The sequence below is a fragment of the Monodon monoceros genome, unplaced genomic scaffold (assembly GCF_005190385.1).
Source record: "Monodon monoceros isolate NGI ecotype Baffin Bay Population unplaced genomic scaffold, NGI_Narwhal_1 Super_Scaffold_2, whole genome shotgun sequence".
Classification (NCBI taxonomy): domain Eukaryota; kingdom Metazoa; phylum Chordata; class Mammalia; order Artiodactyla; family Monodontidae; genus Monodon; species Monodon monoceros.
This window is the reverse complement of record NW_021703776.1, coordinates 81,402,179-81,421,104: the sequence shown is the minus strand read 5'-3', so window position 1 is coordinate 81,421,104 and position 18,926 is coordinate 81,402,179. Positions and strand designations below refer to the sequence as shown.

General features: G+C 51.3%; 2 protein-coding genes across 2 annotated transcripts in view; one reads left to right on the top strand and one right to left on the bottom strand.

Moving 5' to 3' along the window:
• The window catches only part of SND1 (staphylococcal nuclease and tudor domain containing 1), a 418,829-nt gene that overhangs the window by 46,902 nt on the left and 353,001 nt on the right, over window positions 1–18,926 (bottom strand). The gene's annotated exons all lie outside the window — the stretch shown is intronic.
• On the top strand, window positions 11,983–16,466 carry LRRC4 (leucine rich repeat containing 4). Its single transcript, XM_029233934.1, has 2 exons — window positions 11,983–12,604; window positions 12,789–16,466. Exon 2 carries the CDS (start codon window positions 12,889–12,891, stop codon window positions 14,845–14,847), a length of 1,959 nt encoding a protein of 652 aa, XP_029089767.1. The 5' UTR covers window positions 11,983–12,604; window positions 12,789–12,888; the 3' UTR covers window positions 14,848–16,466.

Sequence of the window (18,926 nt, the reverse complement as noted above, 5' to 3'; positions counted from 1 at the left end):
GGCACACATGGCCTTGAATAGATCCCACGGACTGGCATTTGGAGGCAGACTGTCAGATGCCAGGGCAGGAAGGACAGAGCTGAAGTCGCTCTGTGTGCCTGGGATCCCAAGATGGTCTCCCCTTCGGGAGTGAACCCCAAGGGCTCGGGGCCAGCTCAAAGCACCACCGAGTTGCTGGGCCAGCGAGGCCAGCTTGGGGGGAGGGAGGGCGTCCAGCCCAGAGACTGCTCACTTACACAAAGAATCCTTTCAGAGTTATTGGCTGGCAAGGCCCCTCTCAGACTTTTTTTTTTTCTTTAGGGCTTGTGCACTGAATACAAATCAAGCAGCCTCACTGGGCTGTCACACAAACTGGCCCCAGTCACCAACAAAGTGACACAGAACAAGGGCTCCTCTAGCCAGGCTGTCAGTGTCCAGGCGTCATGGTAGCTGACTCCCAGACCCCCAACTGGGGGCCCCACAAAAGTGGGGCTCCAGCACCCCTTATCAGCAGCAGAGCCATTTCAGTCTGGCGTCCATCAGAGGAACAGTTTCAGGTAGACCAACACGACAGGTTCCCGAGCATGCCGCTTAGCATTCGTGGCTGGTAGTGAGGAAAAACTGAAAAGGCAGGGATTCATGGCCAGGGGCAGTGTTCTGGGGTAAAGGAGAATGAGATAGTCGTGTTACCCTTGTGTAAAAACAAACAAATCTACCTATCCACTCTGGCCAAATTCCGAACTGCATGTGAGAGAGACAGTAAGTGAAAGAGATAGAGAGAATAGGAATATTGCAGACTGACGAACCAACCAGCTGGGGAATTCTAATTCTTCTCTCTACAACTGCTAGAGGAGCTGAGGGTCCTAGCTCCCTTATTTCACATTTACCCACCCCAAATTCCTCTAGGTATAAAGGTGATTCCCACCGGAAGCATGTGCAGATAGAACTGCATCTAAAACCATGGATCAAGGGCAGGCTGGAGGCTGGGGAGATCTCACTCCTGAAGAGGCGCACGTAATGCAAAAGGAACGCAGCACCCAGGAACCTGGGTGTCAGCCAACCCACCCATCGGTCGTTTGATGACTCATGGAGAAGCCAGTGGTGTGAGCTCCAGGCTAGGCTCCTGTTGTCCCCAATTCTGCACACCCCTCCACTTCTAAGGGTAAGAGCCTGGCCTTTTGCTCAAGGATGGGGTGGGCTGAGGATGGTCACAACAGCAACTAAGAGACAAAATTCAAGCCCACATTTTCATTAGGAGTCCTCCAAGTCTCCCTCAGAAACTCCTCAGATCAGACAAATGAACCCACCTTATCAGGCCAGTACTGGATGATGAAGTGAGGCCATACCAACTGGAAGTAAGAAAACCCGAGCTATAGCTGAAACGGGCAGCATAAAATTGAAAACAATTAACAAGTTGTGCGAGGCAGCTTGACGGCCACAGATGCTGATCCACAAAGAGACTGAACAACAGATAAAGAAGCCTGGGAAAGAGAAGGCAGTGCCAACATGGCACTGCTGTATAGGCCATGGAACAGCTACAAGAAGAAACAGCAGAAAAGGGCACAACAGGTTTCAAGCCAAATTGAACAGATTAAAAACACAGAAAAAGTTCCAAGCTGAGTACATTTCTTAAATTCAGTCAGAAATGCCCTAGGGTAAGCATAGAAAGTGTGCTCCCATCTTGTTCACTCTCTCTAAACTATAAGGTCTTCTCTGAAGCAGTGACCTGCTCCGTAAGGGGGGGGGGGGGTCCTAGAATATTCCCAGGAGAATAGCCCTAAGCCATGTGACTATTTTTTTAAAAAATTTATTTAATTTATTTATTTTTGGCTGCATTGGGTCTTCGTTGCTGCGCGCAGGCTTTCTCTAGTTGGGGCGAGCAGGGGCTACTCTTCGTTGCGGTGCGTGGGTTTCTCATTGCGGTGGCTTCTCTCGTTGCGGAGCGTGGGCCCTAGGTGCATGGGCTCCAGTAGTTGCAGCACGCAGCCTCCGTAGTTGCCGCATGGGGGCCCTAGAGTGCGCGGGCTTCAGTAGTTGTGGCGCATGGGCTCAGTAGTTGCGGATCGCGGGCTCTAGAGCACAGGCTCAGTAGTCGTGGCACACAGGCTTAGTTGCCCCGCGGCATGTGGGATCTTCCCGGACCAGGGTTCGAACCCGTGTCCCCTGCATTGGCGGGCGGATTCTTAACCACTGTGCCACCAGGGAAGCCCCATGCGACTATTTTTTTTTTTTTTTTTAAACAAAATCTGTGATACATCCATGGTCAAGGAAAGTGGAGTCACAACAGGAAGAATCATCTTCCCTCATGGGAAAAGGGAAAGGAAGTCAATAGCAAAGCTGGGGAAGGACCCAGGTGGCCAGGCTCCCAGTCAGATTCTCCAAACAGCCCGTTTGCTTCAATCTCCCCCCTGAGTGTTTTAAATTAAGAGTCTGTTGCTGGAACTGTTTGTTCTTTAGTCATGCAAAATTTAGGGACTGCAGCTAATAGAGATAAGGACCCTGGACAGAAGCTCTGGGCTCCTCTCACCGCCCAGCCAGGTGCCCACCGACTGCACTAGAGCTCCAGCACTCAGTGGGATAATTATTGCTGCCTTTAAATTTACCCAGCTCTCCATAAAGCGAGGTAATGGGGCGCCCTTTACTACTGCTAGTGGTGATTGTCCTAACGTTCTTTAATTAGCGTTGGCATAGCCACTTTCAAAGCATTTCATCTTACAGTCCTGGTGTTCCCTATTTCAGGCTCAACAGCCCTCACTCCCTTTGGAGAAAATGCACTTTAGCAAATTTGAAAATGACAGGCACGTGTATCCATGAGCACAGATAATCGTATTTGTGTACCTGTACTCGCTCTTCTGCTCACTCTTCACATATCCACAACTGCCAAGAACCCGTGGGCCTTGATGATACCTCCATAAAACTCTTGCTCATAAATCTGTCAGCAAGGGGTTAGGAATTTTAAAAACTGAGGACTGGCGAAACCTTATGATCACTAGGATCCTCCTTAAATTTCCCAGTATTTTAAAAAAAAAAAAAAGAAAGCTGATTTTTTTTTTTTTAATTACAAGGTTCGGGGTCTTTTTTTTTCTTTTTTTGGTTGCACCAGGTCTCAGTTGAGGCAGGCGGGCTCCTTAGTTGCGGCACATGGGCTCCTTAGTTGTGGCATGTGCATTCTTAGTAGCGGCATGCATGTGGGATCTAGTTCCCTGACCAGTGATCGAACCTGGGCTCTCTACACTGGGAGCACAGAGTCTTATCCACTGCGCCACCAGGGAAGTCCCAAAAGCTGGTCATTTTTCACCTATCTTTTCAAAGGTTTATGGAGTAGGGCTAGGGCTATTGATACACCATTAGGGAGGCCTGAACTCCTATTCATTTGGGTCAAAGAACAGTCCTCTTTCCTCTGAAATAATCAATTCATCACTATGATCTAGGTGTTGGGCACAAGATGGGAAGGGCCTCTGCTTTCATGGGGTGTGCAAGTAAACGAGAATTTCAGATGATGGTATATCAAATAAGAAAATAAAACCCAGGGATGTGACTATGATTGCTGGGGCTACTAAAGTAGTCTAAAGGACAGGGTAGTCATGCAAAGTCCCAAGAGACCTGCTCAAGAAGGAGCCAACCACCTGAAGATGTGGGGGAAGAACATTCCAGACAGAGGAGAGAGCAGAGGCCCTAATGGGGAGAACCAGCTTAGAGTATTCCAAAAGAAAGAAGAGCAGCATACCTGAAGGGTAGGGGGTAAGCAGGAAGATGATAAAACACGAGGGCATAGGAGCAGGCAAGGCATGACAGCTTAGGGCCTGTGGTCCATGGTACACCATTTGGTCGTTATTTGAATTATGAGGGGAAGAACACTGGAGTGTTCTAAGCAAATCAATAACATGATCTGTCATGGTGTCACAAAGATGGCTTTGGTGGCTGTGGAGAATAGATTTAGAGGGAAAGAGTAAACATCTATGTCTTGAATCCTTTAATTTCTAGTTTTGAGTAAATGTTCTGTGATATAAGATGTTAACATAATAGTAAGCTGGGTGAAGACCATATCCTATAGTCTGAGTATGTTCAACCTGTCTCTGAGTCTAAAATTATCTCAAAACTAACTGTTAAAAACAGTGAGAAACACCTTATATCTTAAATGAAGAACTGAAAGGTCTAAATTAGGTGCAATACCAAGAGCAGAGAGGGAAAAATAAAAGAAAAAAAAGGATTCTCTCAGTAATTGACTTTGGATAAAAATATTTCCCTTCTATACTAGTTTCCTTATTTTAAAAACTGAGGACTGGCGAAACCTTATGACCACTAGGATCCTCCTTAAATTTCCCCATATTTAAAAAAAAAAAAAAAAGCTGATCTTTTTTTTTTTAATTACAAGGTTCTGGGTATTCTTTTTTTAAAATTTTATTTATTTTTTATTTGGTTGCACCAGGTCTGTTACTTATTAGAAAGTAACAGCTGCTGCTACTATTACTATTAGCTAAGACTAACTGATTTTCCTTACTTGCTTCTAGTCCAATAATACCACAGAATAAATAGTTATCAATCCCACTTTACACATGAAGAATCTGAAGCTTAAAGAAGCAACTTATATACACAGCATATATTATACACAGTAGGCAAGAGAGAACCATGATTTGAACCCAGGTTTTTTCTGATTCCAGAATATTTTCATAACCTCCACTATGGTATAATGCCCACTAACATGAATGTATGAATGCATGCATACATGCATTCACTCATTCTTTCTCTCTCTCCCTCCCTCTTCCGTGTAGGACTCAGTTGGGGGGAAAAAAGTGTTTGGGCTTTCACCAACCAAAACATGAATAAATTTATAAAACCATTGTGTATGTGTGTGTACCTGCAGGCATGGACTCTGGGTTAAGGATCAAATTTGTGCTGGAGATACTCGAAAAGCCATTTACTCGTAACTCTCGCTCCCACATCTGCCTTTGTATCTGCTGGGCTCTGATCTTTAGGGCTTTCTTAATCTCCAATGAGTGGGAAGCTCAACACTTCTGTGACTTAGTTACAGGTGAGCCAAATTTTGTAGCAATGCCAAGACGTACCTCTAATATCACTGGTAAATGCTTAGATGTTCCAAGATCTTTGGGATAAAATCAACAGGCCATGTAAAGAGTGAGAAAGTTATCAAGAAAAGGAATCAAGGCAGATTTCTTGAGCTTTTCTGGTCCACATGCCCCCTTCCCTCGGCTCACGTGATGTTTCCTAACCGTGGCACTGACTGAGGGAACCCTCTCTCCCTTTCCAACGGGAAGACCCAATGGCCATACCGCTGACACCTGGTTCCTCTCCTCTGCCCCTCACAAGCACAGGTACACAGAGGACGTACCTGCTAGAGGTAAGAGGGAGGGTGTATCTTAAGTGGCACATCGCAGCATCACAGTGGTTTAACATTTGAATGCTGAATAGATCTGAGCTCTGTCACTGCAGTGAGCTGAATGAGCCCCAGACAGATAATGCCCACGCCCCCATCCCCAAACCTGTAAATGTTACCCTATTTGGAGAAAGGGTCTTTGCAGATGCAACTAAGGATCTTGCAATGACATCACCCTTGATTGACCAGGTGGGCCCTAAATCCAATGGCAAGTGTCCTTTATAAGTCAAAGCGGAGACAGACAGAAAAGGAGGAGTCAACATGACCAAGGAGATTGATGTGATGCAGCCACAAATCAAGGAATGGGACAGTCACCAGGAGCTGGAATAGGCAAAAAAGGCCAGGCACAAATTCTCCCCTAGGGCCCTTGGAGGGAGGATGGTCCTACCAGATTTTGCACTTTTCGCCTCCAGAACTGCGAGAGAATACATTTCTGATTTTTTTTTTTTTTTTTTTTTCGGTACACGGGCCTCTCACTGCTGTGGCCTCTCCCGTTGAGGAGCACAGGCTCTGGACGCGCAGGCTCAGCGGCCATGGCTCACGGGCCCAGCCGCTCCGCGGCATGTGGGATCCCCCCGGACCAGGGCACGAACCCGCGTCCCCTGCATCGGCAGGCGGACTCCCAACCACTGCGACGCCAGGGGAGCCCTAATTTCTGATGTTTTAAACCACCAAATATGTGGTAATTTGTTATGACAGCCTTAGGAAACTGATATAGTCACTTACTAGTTCTGTGATCCTGAGAAAGCGTCTTAAATTCATCTGCAAAATGGGGAATCTAATGGTACCCACCTCACAGAGCTGTTGTGATGATTAATATGGGTACCGATCAATGCCCCAGGAAATGTTGCTGTTAACATCATTATTGTTACTGCTATACAAAGGCAGTTAAAGGGAAGGATAAACCACAGGGCCTGTAATGGGCTAGTGCGCCTCAAGAGTACATTTCCAAGGCTTTTGGCTGGACCTCTCTGGGCTGTTTGACCATACAGATGATTGTGGCTAGAATGGGCACCAACTGTCTATTCCAAAAGAGGCGGCAGTTGGGGCCTTGGGAGGTTTCTCCCTTCACTCAGGCCTGGCAGCACGAAAAGAAACGGTTAAGCCCCAGGAAACCAGCCTCAGAGAAGAGGATGAGGCCCTTCCATTCTATAGCCCTTTGCCATTCTTATTAAGCATCTTTTCTTTTCTGAGGTTTTCTACAAATTGCTCTGGATGGGACCCAGAGGGAGACTGCTTTTCTGTCCACTTCCTTCCGACTTCCTTAGAGAGCAGAGTTCTTAGGGGAAAAGGACAGTGGATTTTGAGGCACTAGGAAGAGTGGGTAAGTCTAGAACAGCTGTGTTGCCTTGAATCATCAGGCTCAAGGAATAAAATCCATTCCCTTTATGACTGTGGGTAGTAATGGCATGGTCACAGGCTCACTTGAGGACCACAGGCAAGAAAAATAACCTTATTTTTTTGCAATGGTGACTTTATCCATTAAACAGAAACCTCATGACCAGTTGACCCTGGAAGAGTATCTGTACATGTGGGTGGGAGTGAGAGATGCAAATACACACACACACACACACACACACACACACACACACACACACACAATGTGTTCATTGCCTTAGGTAGGAGAAGGTGACTTTTTCCATATAGACCATTTCTTATGTTTTGTCACTACTAATTCACCAACCAACTGATGTCTTTCCCTTTGTGGAGGTCAATTTCCATACTATTTTTCTTTTTCTTTCCTCCTATTTTCCAAATCGCTTTTTCTCCTTTGCTCTTGTTCTTTTCTTAGTTAAAGCGGCAGCGTAAAGAGTATAAAAACAGATAAGGTACTTGAGTAGGGTTTGGCAGCCGAAAAATATTGCAAATAGGAACTAGAGTTCCAGGGGGTACATATGCGATCTTCCTGCCACGGATGGACCCACCTTGCGGGGGCCGAAAGCCTACTGGAGGTAAGGTAGCAGCCTGCTCACTCCTGGCAAACCCTGCGAGGCATTATGGACATCTAGTGGCTGCCGGGGATAATGCCTCAGCGATGCATGTCAGGCTGAGGAATGGCCTACCATGGGCTTTACTAGGCGCCCAGTTATCCTGGGTCCCCTTAGCCAGTCCCCTGGATGACCATTTCTTCTCAAAAATTTTTTTTTAACACTTTCTTTTATGGGGGGGCCATGCTGCACAGCTTGCAGGATCTTAGGTCCCCGACCAGGGATTGAACCCGGGACCTCGGCAGTGAGAGCACAGAGCCCTCACCGCTGGACCAACAGGGAATTCCCTCCACTTCTTGTTAAGGGTCCAAAGTCACTCTGAATGGCTCTATCAAAGACCCATCGTTAACCCAGCCCAGCAAAGTATAATGATAGCACCTGCATACAACAGCACAGAAGGCAGGCATTTGGAAATATCTTCAAGCCCCAGGTTTAAATGCCAATTAGCCACATACTGTCATCTTGACTGAGGGGGTGAGCTCAGAAGGGACAGAGACTCTGATGTTAATTAGTAGTGTGGCTCTAGGTAAGTCACTATGCCTCTCTGAACTTCATTAACGACATCTGTAAAATGAGAGGTTAAGTCCAGATGATCTCCAAGGTCCCTTTTAGCTTTAGCACTCTGTGATCTGCAGGCCTTTTTAGTAGCTGAGAAAACAGTCTGCTGTGCTCTGGCACTGTGGATTTCTCGATTCAACTGAAGGAATCATTCGCTTCTCAACTTTGTGGTGCGTTACCAAGACTTGACTACAACCCCAAAGGATCAATCTTCTTCACAAAGCTTTACATCTGAGGAGGGGTGGGAATCGTGGACGATGAGAGCTGGAAGGAACTTTCTAGTCCGTTCTCTTAATTTTAGAAATGAAGAAACCAAGGTTTAGAGCTGTCTTAATTTAAGATTTGTCACATGTCTAATCAGTGGCAGAAAAGGGACTAGAACTCAGGCATCCCAGTCTTAGTGCAGGTAACAAGCGGCTGACGCAGCCTTGCCGGATCACTGGCTGGCTTCTTCAACTCTGCTTTATCGCAGCAGTCTCTCTGTGGGAAACCACAAGTGAAAACACTCTCAACCCAGGGTTTTTTCCTTCTCTCCTCTCCAAGTTTAAGCCTTCCTCTTCTTTTTATTCCCTGGTGGCACCACTCCAAATCAAGGACGCAGTCAGAAGCAGGGGCTGTGAGGAGCAACAGACAGATGGCTAGACGACACTCGAGCGACAGGATTAGAGGCTTCAGTGCCACTTCCAGTTCAAAAGGGCCGTGTGTGCTGCCATGGTCCCACAGCCTCCTTGGTCCAGTTGATGGTTTCTATGATGCTCCCTTAGCCTAGCTGGCCTACAGAGGGCAAAGTACCCCTATCTAGAACTCCATGAGCTGCATGAAGCTTGGGCGATATCACTCACAAATATTTACCACGAGACCACCCCATTACTAAGTACCGGTTTGATCCTACCCTTCCATCCACCTACACAACATTTGCTGGGCCTGGAGCTGAACAGATGGGTTCTGAGTTTGCCCGCACCAGCCAGGCAGGCCCCGCTTCTGCCTGAGGGGGGAGGGGCAGCCATATACCAGGGCGCCATCCAGACCCTGGCCGGGGTCTCTCTGGAACCCTACCAGCTCAATGCCAGCTGTGGCAAGGAGAGAACCTCTCAACAGCGGGTGTTCAATTCTCCTCCACAGATCCCTGTCAGGCTAGACTCACATCTGGGTATAAGATGGGTGTGTCCTGCTTGAAGCTGATGGTGTGCAAATGGGGCTTAGTCAAGAAGGGAAAAAGAGCCCAGATGGAACTCAACCTCCATTTCTCTCTTTGATTAGTAATTGTGAGTCAAACAAGTTAAATAAAGGATCTATTTTCTCAGCCCCTCCTCTCCCACCCTTCATTCTAGTATATTCCATATACCCTTCCCTGAAATGTTTTATGCAGGCTGTCCCCCCACCTCGTCTCCGCCATTTACTCTATGCAGGGTGAACATACTGGACATCTTTGTGGCAGCCATGAGAACACTGGACTCAGGGTTTGAAGACTGGATTGAGATACTGCCTCTGTGGCTTTCTGGGTGTATGACCTTGAGCATGTTATTCGCCTGCCAGAGCTCAGTACCTCCATCCATAAAATGGAAACAACTATGGCAACTGTGTCACTGGGTAAAGGCAGATTAAACAAGAACAGATCTATCCACCCATCCATCCATCCATCCTTGGTATAGTGGAGAGCATACAGTAGACAAACATCCCAGTAAATGTTGAAGTAAATGAATGAAACCTGAGTTCTTATTGACTGGGAGAAAACTCTGCAGAATCACTTTTACTGTCCAAGTTCCTAGACATCTGAGCTCTGCCAGGGTTCAAGGCCTGGCTCTACCGCTTACTATGTGATCTTAGGTAACATATTGACTATTAATGTTGTTATTATTTGACTGCAAATACATAATAAAAAAGTTGGTAAACGACAGGGAATCCAAATTGCCTACAATGAAGCTGTTTCCATTCCCTCCACGGACTTCAAAAATTCCCTGGCATATTTAAGGAGGTTTCAGATTACTGGGCAGCATACAATATTGAGATAAGGGTGTGGCAGAATCCAGAGAGCTAAGAGATCCCGGCCAGGACCTCCTCTTCTTAAGCAATAGCCCACGTGCAGGTAGGTGAGGGGCAAGCAAGCTTGCCAAGCCAGAGGTGGGCGGGCACAAGGAAAGGAGCCTGGAGGTAGCCCTTGAAAAGAAGCAACACTAAACCAGTGCCATATTCTGCCAGCTGGCTTCCCAGGGCTTAGCCACAGTTGGCCTCCGCCGCACCAGGCAGAGAAGGAGGAGTCATTTTCCCCGGTGGGAAAACTCTGAACAAGTCCTGTTCTCGCTCCTACACTGGTCCATCAAACGCCCCGGGGTCGCCTCTCACCGGAAGTAGGGGCAGGATGCTACGCAGTTCTTCCCAGGGACTCCCAGAAACAAAGAAGAGCTGGTGGAGCTCATGGGGCAGAAGCTTTAAGACCCACTCCCTCCAATCTCTGGGTGCACGGAGGGGAAGGGGCGCGGGGCTGCGAAGAGTGAAAAGCCGCGGCTCCGGCTGCTTAATGAACGGGTTGTGCCCTGGCTGCTGGGAGTTCACCTCAATCCTTCCAGCTGGTTGTCGCGCTGTCCCAGGTTGTTACTCCCCTAGCTCCCCGCACTTGGTCTTTCCTTCCACGGTTTGCCTCACCCGCAACCCTCATTAAGAAAATTATCAGTGAAAGCCCTAGTTAAAGCCGACGACGGGTGAGGAAATTTGCGAGGGAAGGGGCAGGACGAACAGACACATGTGCAGCAGCGCCCCGGCCGCCCCCGCGTCCCCCAGTGCAGCTCAGAACTCCGAGCGTGCAGCCCGGGCCGAACGGCCGGTCGCCCCGTCCGCAGTCGCCGGGGGTGAGGATGACGCGGTCCGGGCGGGAGGCCCGCCAACTGCAGCAGCCCCGCCGAGGGCCGCCGCGCCTCCGGCTCCCCGGGCCCTGAGCCCAGCGCGCCCAGAGCCCGAGGGTGCCCGGTGCCCGGGGCGGGGCGGGGGCGGGGGCCGGCGCGATCCCTCCGCAGCAGCAGCCCCGCGCCGCTCCAGCCTATCAGCGGCCACCCGGCGGCTCCCTGCGATCGGACCAAAATAGCTGCGCACGCCTGCGACTTGCGCGCGGCCCCCCACTTGACGCTCACTCCTGTTCCCTCGCCCGGCCCGCTCCCAGCCTCTAGAGGGGGCGGGGAGGAAGCGGCCGGGGAGGGGGGTGGGGCTGGGGGAGAGAGGAAGGAAGAAGGAAGGAAGGAAGGAAAGGAGGAAGGGAGGGAGGAAGGGAGGGAGGAAGAGAGGGAGGAAGGGAGGGAGGAAGGGAGGGAGGGAGGAAGTCGCACGGAGGCGCACAGCTCGGGGCTGCGCGGCGCGGGCCGGCGCGGCGCTGGAAGGCGCCGGCGTTAACCCCTCGAGGGCAGGCAGCGGAGGGGGAGCGGTGTTAATACATAAGAGCACTGCATCACGCTAATCTTCTCTCCTCAGAACAGTATGCGTCAGCAGTACATTCACGTTCTGACTGAAGGACAAAAGGATGAGAGAGCAGTCTGCGTGGCTGCTGCCTGCAACACCGCGAGCCTGGCGCGAGGAGGAGACGGTGGGCGCCGTGCACAGGGGCCCCGCTGCTGCTGCTGCTGCCGCTGCCGCCGCCGCCGCTGCTAGCGAGTGGGGACCATGTTCCCGGGCTCCGGAGCGTTCCCCGCAGCCGCGACCCCCGCTGCTCACGCCGCCGCCAGCGCCGGGGCCGCTGCAGCAGTCCGCGGGCAGCGCAGCCGCTGAAGGCGCCGGGGGCCGGAGCCCTGAACTCGCTCCCTCTGCACAAAGCCAGATCCGGCGACACGCCGGGGGCCCGGCTGCGGCGGGCGATTCCGCGCCTCCGGGGGCTGCAGCCGCCCCCGGACTCCCCGAAGGGGCCTGCGGCGCGGGGCGACCCGGCCGCCGCGCGCTCCTCTGGCCGGCAGACCAGGTCCCGGCGCTGCCTCCACGCCGCTGCCCCTCGGGGGGCTGGACGGATTACTGCTCCTCGCACCAGCAGCCGGCGGACTGGGAAACTGAGCCCAGTTTTTGTCTTTTTAACCCTTAAGAGAAGAGACGAGGAGAGAAGGGGGTGTGTGTCGGAGGGCGGGCGGGCGGGGGGGGGCGAAAGACCGGCGAACACCTCCTCTTAACTCTCGCAGCACCGCGAGCGAACGACTGCATCAGCTGCCTCGGGCCGGGAGCGGCCGACACAAGGAGAGGGGCCAGCGCGGCGGCAGCTTCGGCAGCGAGCGCGGCCTGGCAGGCTGCGGGGCGCCCCCTCACTCCCCGCCGGGTGGCAGCCCCGGAGCGGGCGGGGGGCGCCGGAGGCACACTCCGGCGATGAAGCGGCTTCCTCCTCGGCTGGTGCGAGCCGGGGCCAGGGTCCAAGGACAAAGCCGGGAAGCGCTGGTGGCGCCCCGCCTCGGGCTGAGGGGGGGGCATGCACCTGCATAGCCCGCCGGGCTTCGGCTCTCCCGGCGCGCCTCAACTCCGCGGCTCCGCTAGCCGGCTCCGGATTTACTAGAAGCCATTTTGTCTCCCCCACCCCTCCCCTCCCCTCTGCCCTCCCCGCCCCCTCTACTTCCCCCTTTTGTTAATTAAAACTAAGAAGTGAGAATGGGAACGAGGTGGCCAGCTCCGGCGGCGAACGCTTAAGGACACCGCGCCAGTTCTTCCCTTCCTTCCTTCCGAGGTAGGTGAGAGCGAATGACTGGGTGGGGATGGTCGCAAAGGGGGAGAGAAAGTCCCAGCTTTCCGAGGGCTGGCCTCGAGGGGGGGCTGGTAGACGAGGGGCCACTCTTCAGTTTGGCATGATTTTTTTTTCCGGCCGATCTGCTCCGTCTCTCTAATCGCCCCCTCCCCACCTCCTTCTCCAGATGGAAAGAGGAGCTCCTAGCTCACTTAAGCCGGGGTAGGGCTGGTTCTCCTTTCCGAGCCAAAATCCCAGGCGATGGTGAATTATGAACGTGCCACACCATGAAGCTCTTGTGGCAGGTAACTGTGCACCACACCTGGAATGCCGTCCTGCTCCCCGTCGTCTACCTCACGGCGCAAGTGTGGATTCTGTGTGCAGCCATCGCTGCTGCCGCCTCCGCCGGGCCCCAGAACTGCCCGTCTGTCTGCTCGTGCAGTAACCAGTTCAGCAAGGTGGTGTGCACCCGCCGGGGCCTCTCCGAGGTCCCTCAGGGTATTCCTTCCAACACCCGGTACCTCAACCTCATGGAAAACAACATCCAGATGATCCAGGCTGACACCTTCCGCCACCTCCACCACCTGGAGGTCCTGCAGCTGGGCAGGAACTCCATCCGGCAGATCGAGGTGGGGGCCTTCAACGGCCTGGCCAGCCTCAACACCCTGGAGCTGTTTGACAACTGGCTGACAGTCATCCCGAGCGGGGCCTTTGAATACCTGTCCAAGCTGCGGGAGCTCTGGCTGCGCAACAACCCCATAGAAAGCATCCCCTCTTACGCCTTCAACCGGGTGCCCTCCCTCATGCGCCTGGACTTGGGGGAGCTCAAGAAGCTAGAGTACATCTCGGAGGGGGCTTTTGAGGGACTGTTCAACCTCAAGTACCTGAACTTGGGCATGTGCAACATTAAAGATATGCCCAACCTCACCCCCCTGGTGGGGCTGGAGGAGCTGGAGATGTCAGGAAACCACTTCCCTGAGATCAGGCCTGGCTCCTTCCACGGCCTGAGCTCCCTCAAGAAGCTGTGGGTCATGAACTCACAGGTCAGCTTGATTGAGCGGAATGCTTTTGATGGGCTGGCCTCCCTGGTGGAACTCAACTTGGCCCACAATAACCTCTCTTCTTTGCCCCATGACCTCTTCACCCCACTGAGGTACCTGGTGGAGTTGCATCTACACCACAATCCTTGGAACTGTGATTGTGACATTCTGTGGCTAGCCTGGTGGCTTCGAGAGTACATACCCACCAATTCCACCTGCTGCGGCCGCTGTCATGCTCCCTTGCACATGCGAGGCCGCTACCTGGTGGAGGTGGACCAGGCCTCCTTCCAGTGCTCTGCCCCCTTCATCATGGATGCACCTCGGGACCTCAATATCTCTGAGGGTCGGATGGCAGAACTTAAGTGTCGGACTCCCCCCATGTCCTCCGTGAAGTGGCTGCTGCCCAATGGGACAGTGCTCAGCCACGCCTCCCGCCACCCACGGATCTCTGTCCTCAACGACGGCACCTTGAACTTTTCCCATGTGCTGCTCTCAGACACCGGGGTATACACGTGCATGGTGACCAACGTGGCGGGCAACTCCAATGCCTCGGCCTACCTCAACGTGAGCACGGCCGAGCTCAACACCTCCAACTACAGCTTCTTCACGACTGTCACAGTGGAGACCACTGAGATCTCGCCTGAGGATACAACACGAAAGTACAAGCCCGTTCCTACTACGTCCACTGGTTACCAGCCGGCATATACCACCTCTACCACGGTGCTCATTCAGACCACCCGTGTGCCCAAGCAGGTGGCAGTAACCGCGACGGACACCAATGATAAGGTGCAGACCAGCCTGGATGAAGTCATGAAGACCACCAAGATCATCATTGGCTGCTTCGTGGCAGTGACTCTGCTAGCCGCTGCCATGCTGATTGTCTTCTATAAACTCCGCAAGCGGCACCAGCAGAGGAGCACAGTCACAGCTGCCCGGACTGTTGAGATTATCCAGGTGGATGAAGACATCCCAGCGGCGGCATCTGCAGCAGCAACAGCAGCTCCGTCCGGTGTATCAGGTGAGGGGGCAGTCGTGCTGCCCACAATTCATGACCATATTAACTACAACACCTACAAACCAGCACATGGGGCCCACTGGACAGAAAACAGTCTGGGGAACTCTCTGCACCCCACAGTCACTACTATCTCTGAACCTTATATCATTCAGACCCATACCAAGGACAAGGTACAGGAAACTCAAATATGACTCCCCCCCCCCCAAACTTATAAAATGCAATAGAATGCACACACACACAAAAGACAGCAACTTTTGTACAGAGTGGGGAGAGACTTTTTCTTGTATATGCTTATATATTAAATCTATGGGCTGGTAAAAGAAACAGATTATATTAAAATTTAAAAAGAAAAATCAAAACAAAACTATTTTCTAACTTGTAAGTTCTATTTAAAGGGGGTGGGGGACCTTGGGAATGCTGTGGGATAGAAGCCACAAGTCAGTCTGCTGTGCTGCCAGGAGAGCTTTCTGGTATAGGGTTGAAACTGCCAAAATAAAACAAACTACAACACCAACCAGTATCCCTAAAGAGTTAGGGTGTGGGCTGCTGAGGCGTGGAGGGGAGACTGAACTGTCATTTTTTAGAAGATGCTTCATAGGACACAGGAATACCCATTTCTCTAGACATCTTTCTTAGGCTGAGAGCTGTCTTTGCAGATTTATCTTATTTAAACAAAGAATACAAACAAACGAAAAAAAGCACTAAGAATCTGTACTGTGCTTAAAATGTTGAGAGGCAATAATCTTTTCTTCAGAGGCCAAGGGAAAGACAGACCTGTAAAATGTATTTTAAACAGGAAAACCACCAAAATTCAACTGAAACCTTAAGGGACTGAGTATGTGCATCCCTGTGCACAAGTCTTCTTGGTTTGTGCAGTGGGACACAGCGTGACCCGCCTGACAGAGGGCTTCGGGAAGGAGCAGAGAAGGAAGGGAGCTGGCGTAGCTGTCAGTCAGGCGCCTTCACATTGCACCGCGTTCCTGCAGTTGGGCTTAACCCACTCCGTGCAAGGCATGTGTCTATTCAGGGCTTCCCAGGAGAAGGAGGTGGCCCCTGGGGGGGCAGGGGGGCGTGGTACCAAAGGGGGATGGGAAGGGAGAGCAGAGGCAGAGAGAAGGTATTCGCAGGAGGCCATAACTCAGCATTGTGCCATGTCCACCTGTTGTTCCTGGTATCTGACAAATGATTGTAGACAGTGATGCATTTGATGATCTTTTTTTTTAAAGGATTGGTTTAAGGTGGAGAAGGGGGGAGGGGCTGGGAGTGGGACGCTTGGGGGAGTGGAAGCTTTTCTCATGCCTGTGATTTGGTGACTATTCTAAATGCTGATTCATTAGGGATTATTACTGCTGATGTCAACTGGTTGTGGTGATGCGGAGGGGGCAGGACATGAGTAGAGAAGAAAGAGGAGAGACAAAAAGGGCACAGGCTCATTGAAAGTGATGAAGCCTTTCCTCACCAGGATGGTTCACAAAAAAGATGTGAAATCCACAGTTAAAACAAAGTGATACACACAGAATGAGTGCGGCATGGAGTCCTGTTGAATGTAGCACAATGGGGGGAAATGCTTCCCTCTCCCAGGGCTACCTCAGGAGGGGGAAGAGGAAGGGCGGGCCTGGGTGGGGAAGGCAGAGATCTCTGTTATTCTGGTCCATTTAATGATGTAACTTCTTTCATTTATTATTTTAGCTTTAAAAGGAAATAAAGGGTTCAGATTTGAAAGGGGGTGGGGTGTGGGGGGGAAATGCCACTGATTGTAACGTGAGAAAAGTGTATTTTTGTATTTTAATAAATATTGTTCAATTTTTAATTCAGTGTCCCCAAAGGGTTAAATTGAGTAAGACCCTGAACCTATAGCTTCTTATGAGCACTGACCAAATAATTTCTATTTAAAGAAAAAAAAGGGGAGGGGAGGACAATCTTCCATTTCTTTAAAGTATGGGAACACGCTAAAGCTGTCAGCCGCTTTTCCTTAGCTTAAATAAAAGCACCCTGATACTAGTGCACCGTTCACAAGCTAAGTGTGTTAGTCCCTGGCTCTGTTGGGGGGTAGAACTGAATTCCCTGTGTCCTGGAAAAGCGGGGGAAATGGGTCAGCCTCAGCTCCTGGGACCCGGCCAGGAGTTAAACGCCACCTCAGCAGAAGCTGCTGGTCAGGCAGCACCAGCTCTACACGGGGACCCCGGGGGACCTGGATTTAAGGGCACTGCAATAATGTTGTTGTGCTTAAAGATCCCACAGGCAGTGTTGCTTCTGTTCTCTGGGTGCTGAATAGTCAGTCAAACGTGTCTTGGTGGTGGTGGGCACTGGTCTCCTGATGTGTAGCCGAGGGACGTGGTCCAGGCAGGCTGCCTGAACTGGGACCCTGCGTCTCTTCAGCACTAGTATTTATACGAGTGGAGTGCAGGGAATCGGGACTGAGTGGGTGTGATCTCCCTGGCGCTGAACACAGAGAGAGAGAGGCAGGCAGCCCTTTGCAGCAGTTGGCTAAGAAAGGGCCAATTCTTAATCCTCCTCTGGGTGTTTGTGTATTTCACATACACAAAATTTCTGGGTGTCGGTGTTTGTGGCAGTGTGTATGCATGGGCTCACACTTTTAGAAACTGCCATTCATGTCTCTAGGCTACAATGATATGTTCCCTCCGCCCGTCCTTTAGTACCCTACCCCCAATAAAAAGAGAGAAAGCTGCAGCCGAGAAAAGGGTGGGACTTGGCGAGGACCAGTTGAAAAATGCAAGAAGTCACCCCCTTTCCTAGTGCCATAAGACACAGCTCAGGCTGTTTAGAACAGCTTCCTGGGTACACATTCAGAGGCAACTGTGAAGGAAGGAGCTGCTTCAGAAATAGAGGATGTGGAGCCCATTTCCTTACACCCCTCCTCTTTTTGACAGCTATCTGGGCGGCCAGGGAACTATGCAGTAGCTGTGGAATGACAAAGCCTCTGGGGCTGAACAAAGATCTGAGGGGAGAGGTGAAGAAATGGGCCTAAAACATTCCTGGGGAAGAGTCCTATGAACAAATGCACTTGTCCTGGGGGTGGGGCATATTCAGGTCTTGGAATCTGAGGGAGAAGTGCTTTCCAGAAGGAACCTCAAAGGAGGTTCCTGGGGGAGAGAGAATATGGTGCCTGGGTGTGAGTGTCCTTAGAGCTGCAAGGGGAGTTCCTTTCCCCACTGGGCGTACTCCCTGACCTGGGCACCGGTTCAGCATTTAGAGCGGCAACTCTCCCCCGCCGTGATGGCGGGTACACCCTCCTTTGTAGCAGGCACTTGGGACAACTTTTCAGAGAGGAGTCCCATGAGCACCGAAAGTGCAGCCTTTAATGCTGGGCGGGTGACTCATCCTCGGCCTGGCCAAGCTGTAGGGTTTGTTACCTGAGAATGGAACATGGGTTGGCAGCTCTTCGGGAGGGGAGTCATAGCAACACGTTACAGGGAAAAGACTGCCGCTGATTATATGGAGTTAGAGACTTTTCATTACAGAATTTTTTAAAGGCCGTGAAAAACCATGTAGTCTAATCCCTTCACATTTTACAGTCAAGGAGACCGAGCCCCAGAGAAACTGAAAGATACAGTCCAAGGTCACACTGCTAATTAGTGGAAGAGGTGGGACTGAAACCCAGGTCTCTTGACTACCCAAACCAATGTGCTTTCTCATAAAGGCTCTTACTGGCTCTCAAGAACATCTCTCTTTCCTGGCCAATATGCAGTGAAAATGGGACCTTCCTATAGCTATTGCTGTGTTCTCTTCTCCCTCCTCTTGGAGCTGTCCAGTCTCCTTCAGAACCAGCTCTACTGCCCTCCGGGGCCTGAGCAGAATTCGGACCACAGGGGCCCCAGAGGTGGCCCAAGGGCCACGTGTGCTGACTAAGGAGTTGGATTCTCAGGACTATACCTAATAGCTTCCTGATTCTTAGGTTCAATGGCAGGCAGAAACCATGGGATCCCACAGAGGGCAACGGCTGCTAGGGAAAAGGTGAAGTAGACAAGGCAGGGTGCTCACAGTGGGAACGATGGATTGGCCTTCTCCCAACCTTAGCCTTGGAAGCTTGCAGAGTAAAGGATTGACAGAGGCCTTAGAGCACCTCTCAAGAGCAACTTCTCCACAGCGGAGTGGTTTCTGCTTATTTGGCTGAACAATGAGACTATTTGGGGAGGCGGGGGACTCTTTAACTCCTCTCCTCCATTGCATCTACCCTGGCCCCAGCTCTAAAATCATGATCTGGTCGCCACTCCCACAATTTGTTCTAGGGCCTTTTATCACTCTTTGG

Excerpts from the sequence above, each read along its gene's own strand:
- LRRC4 (XM_029233934.1), top strand. The coding sequence starts at position 12,889 with ATGAAGCTCTTGTGGCAGGTAACTGTGCACCACACCTGGAATGCCGTC.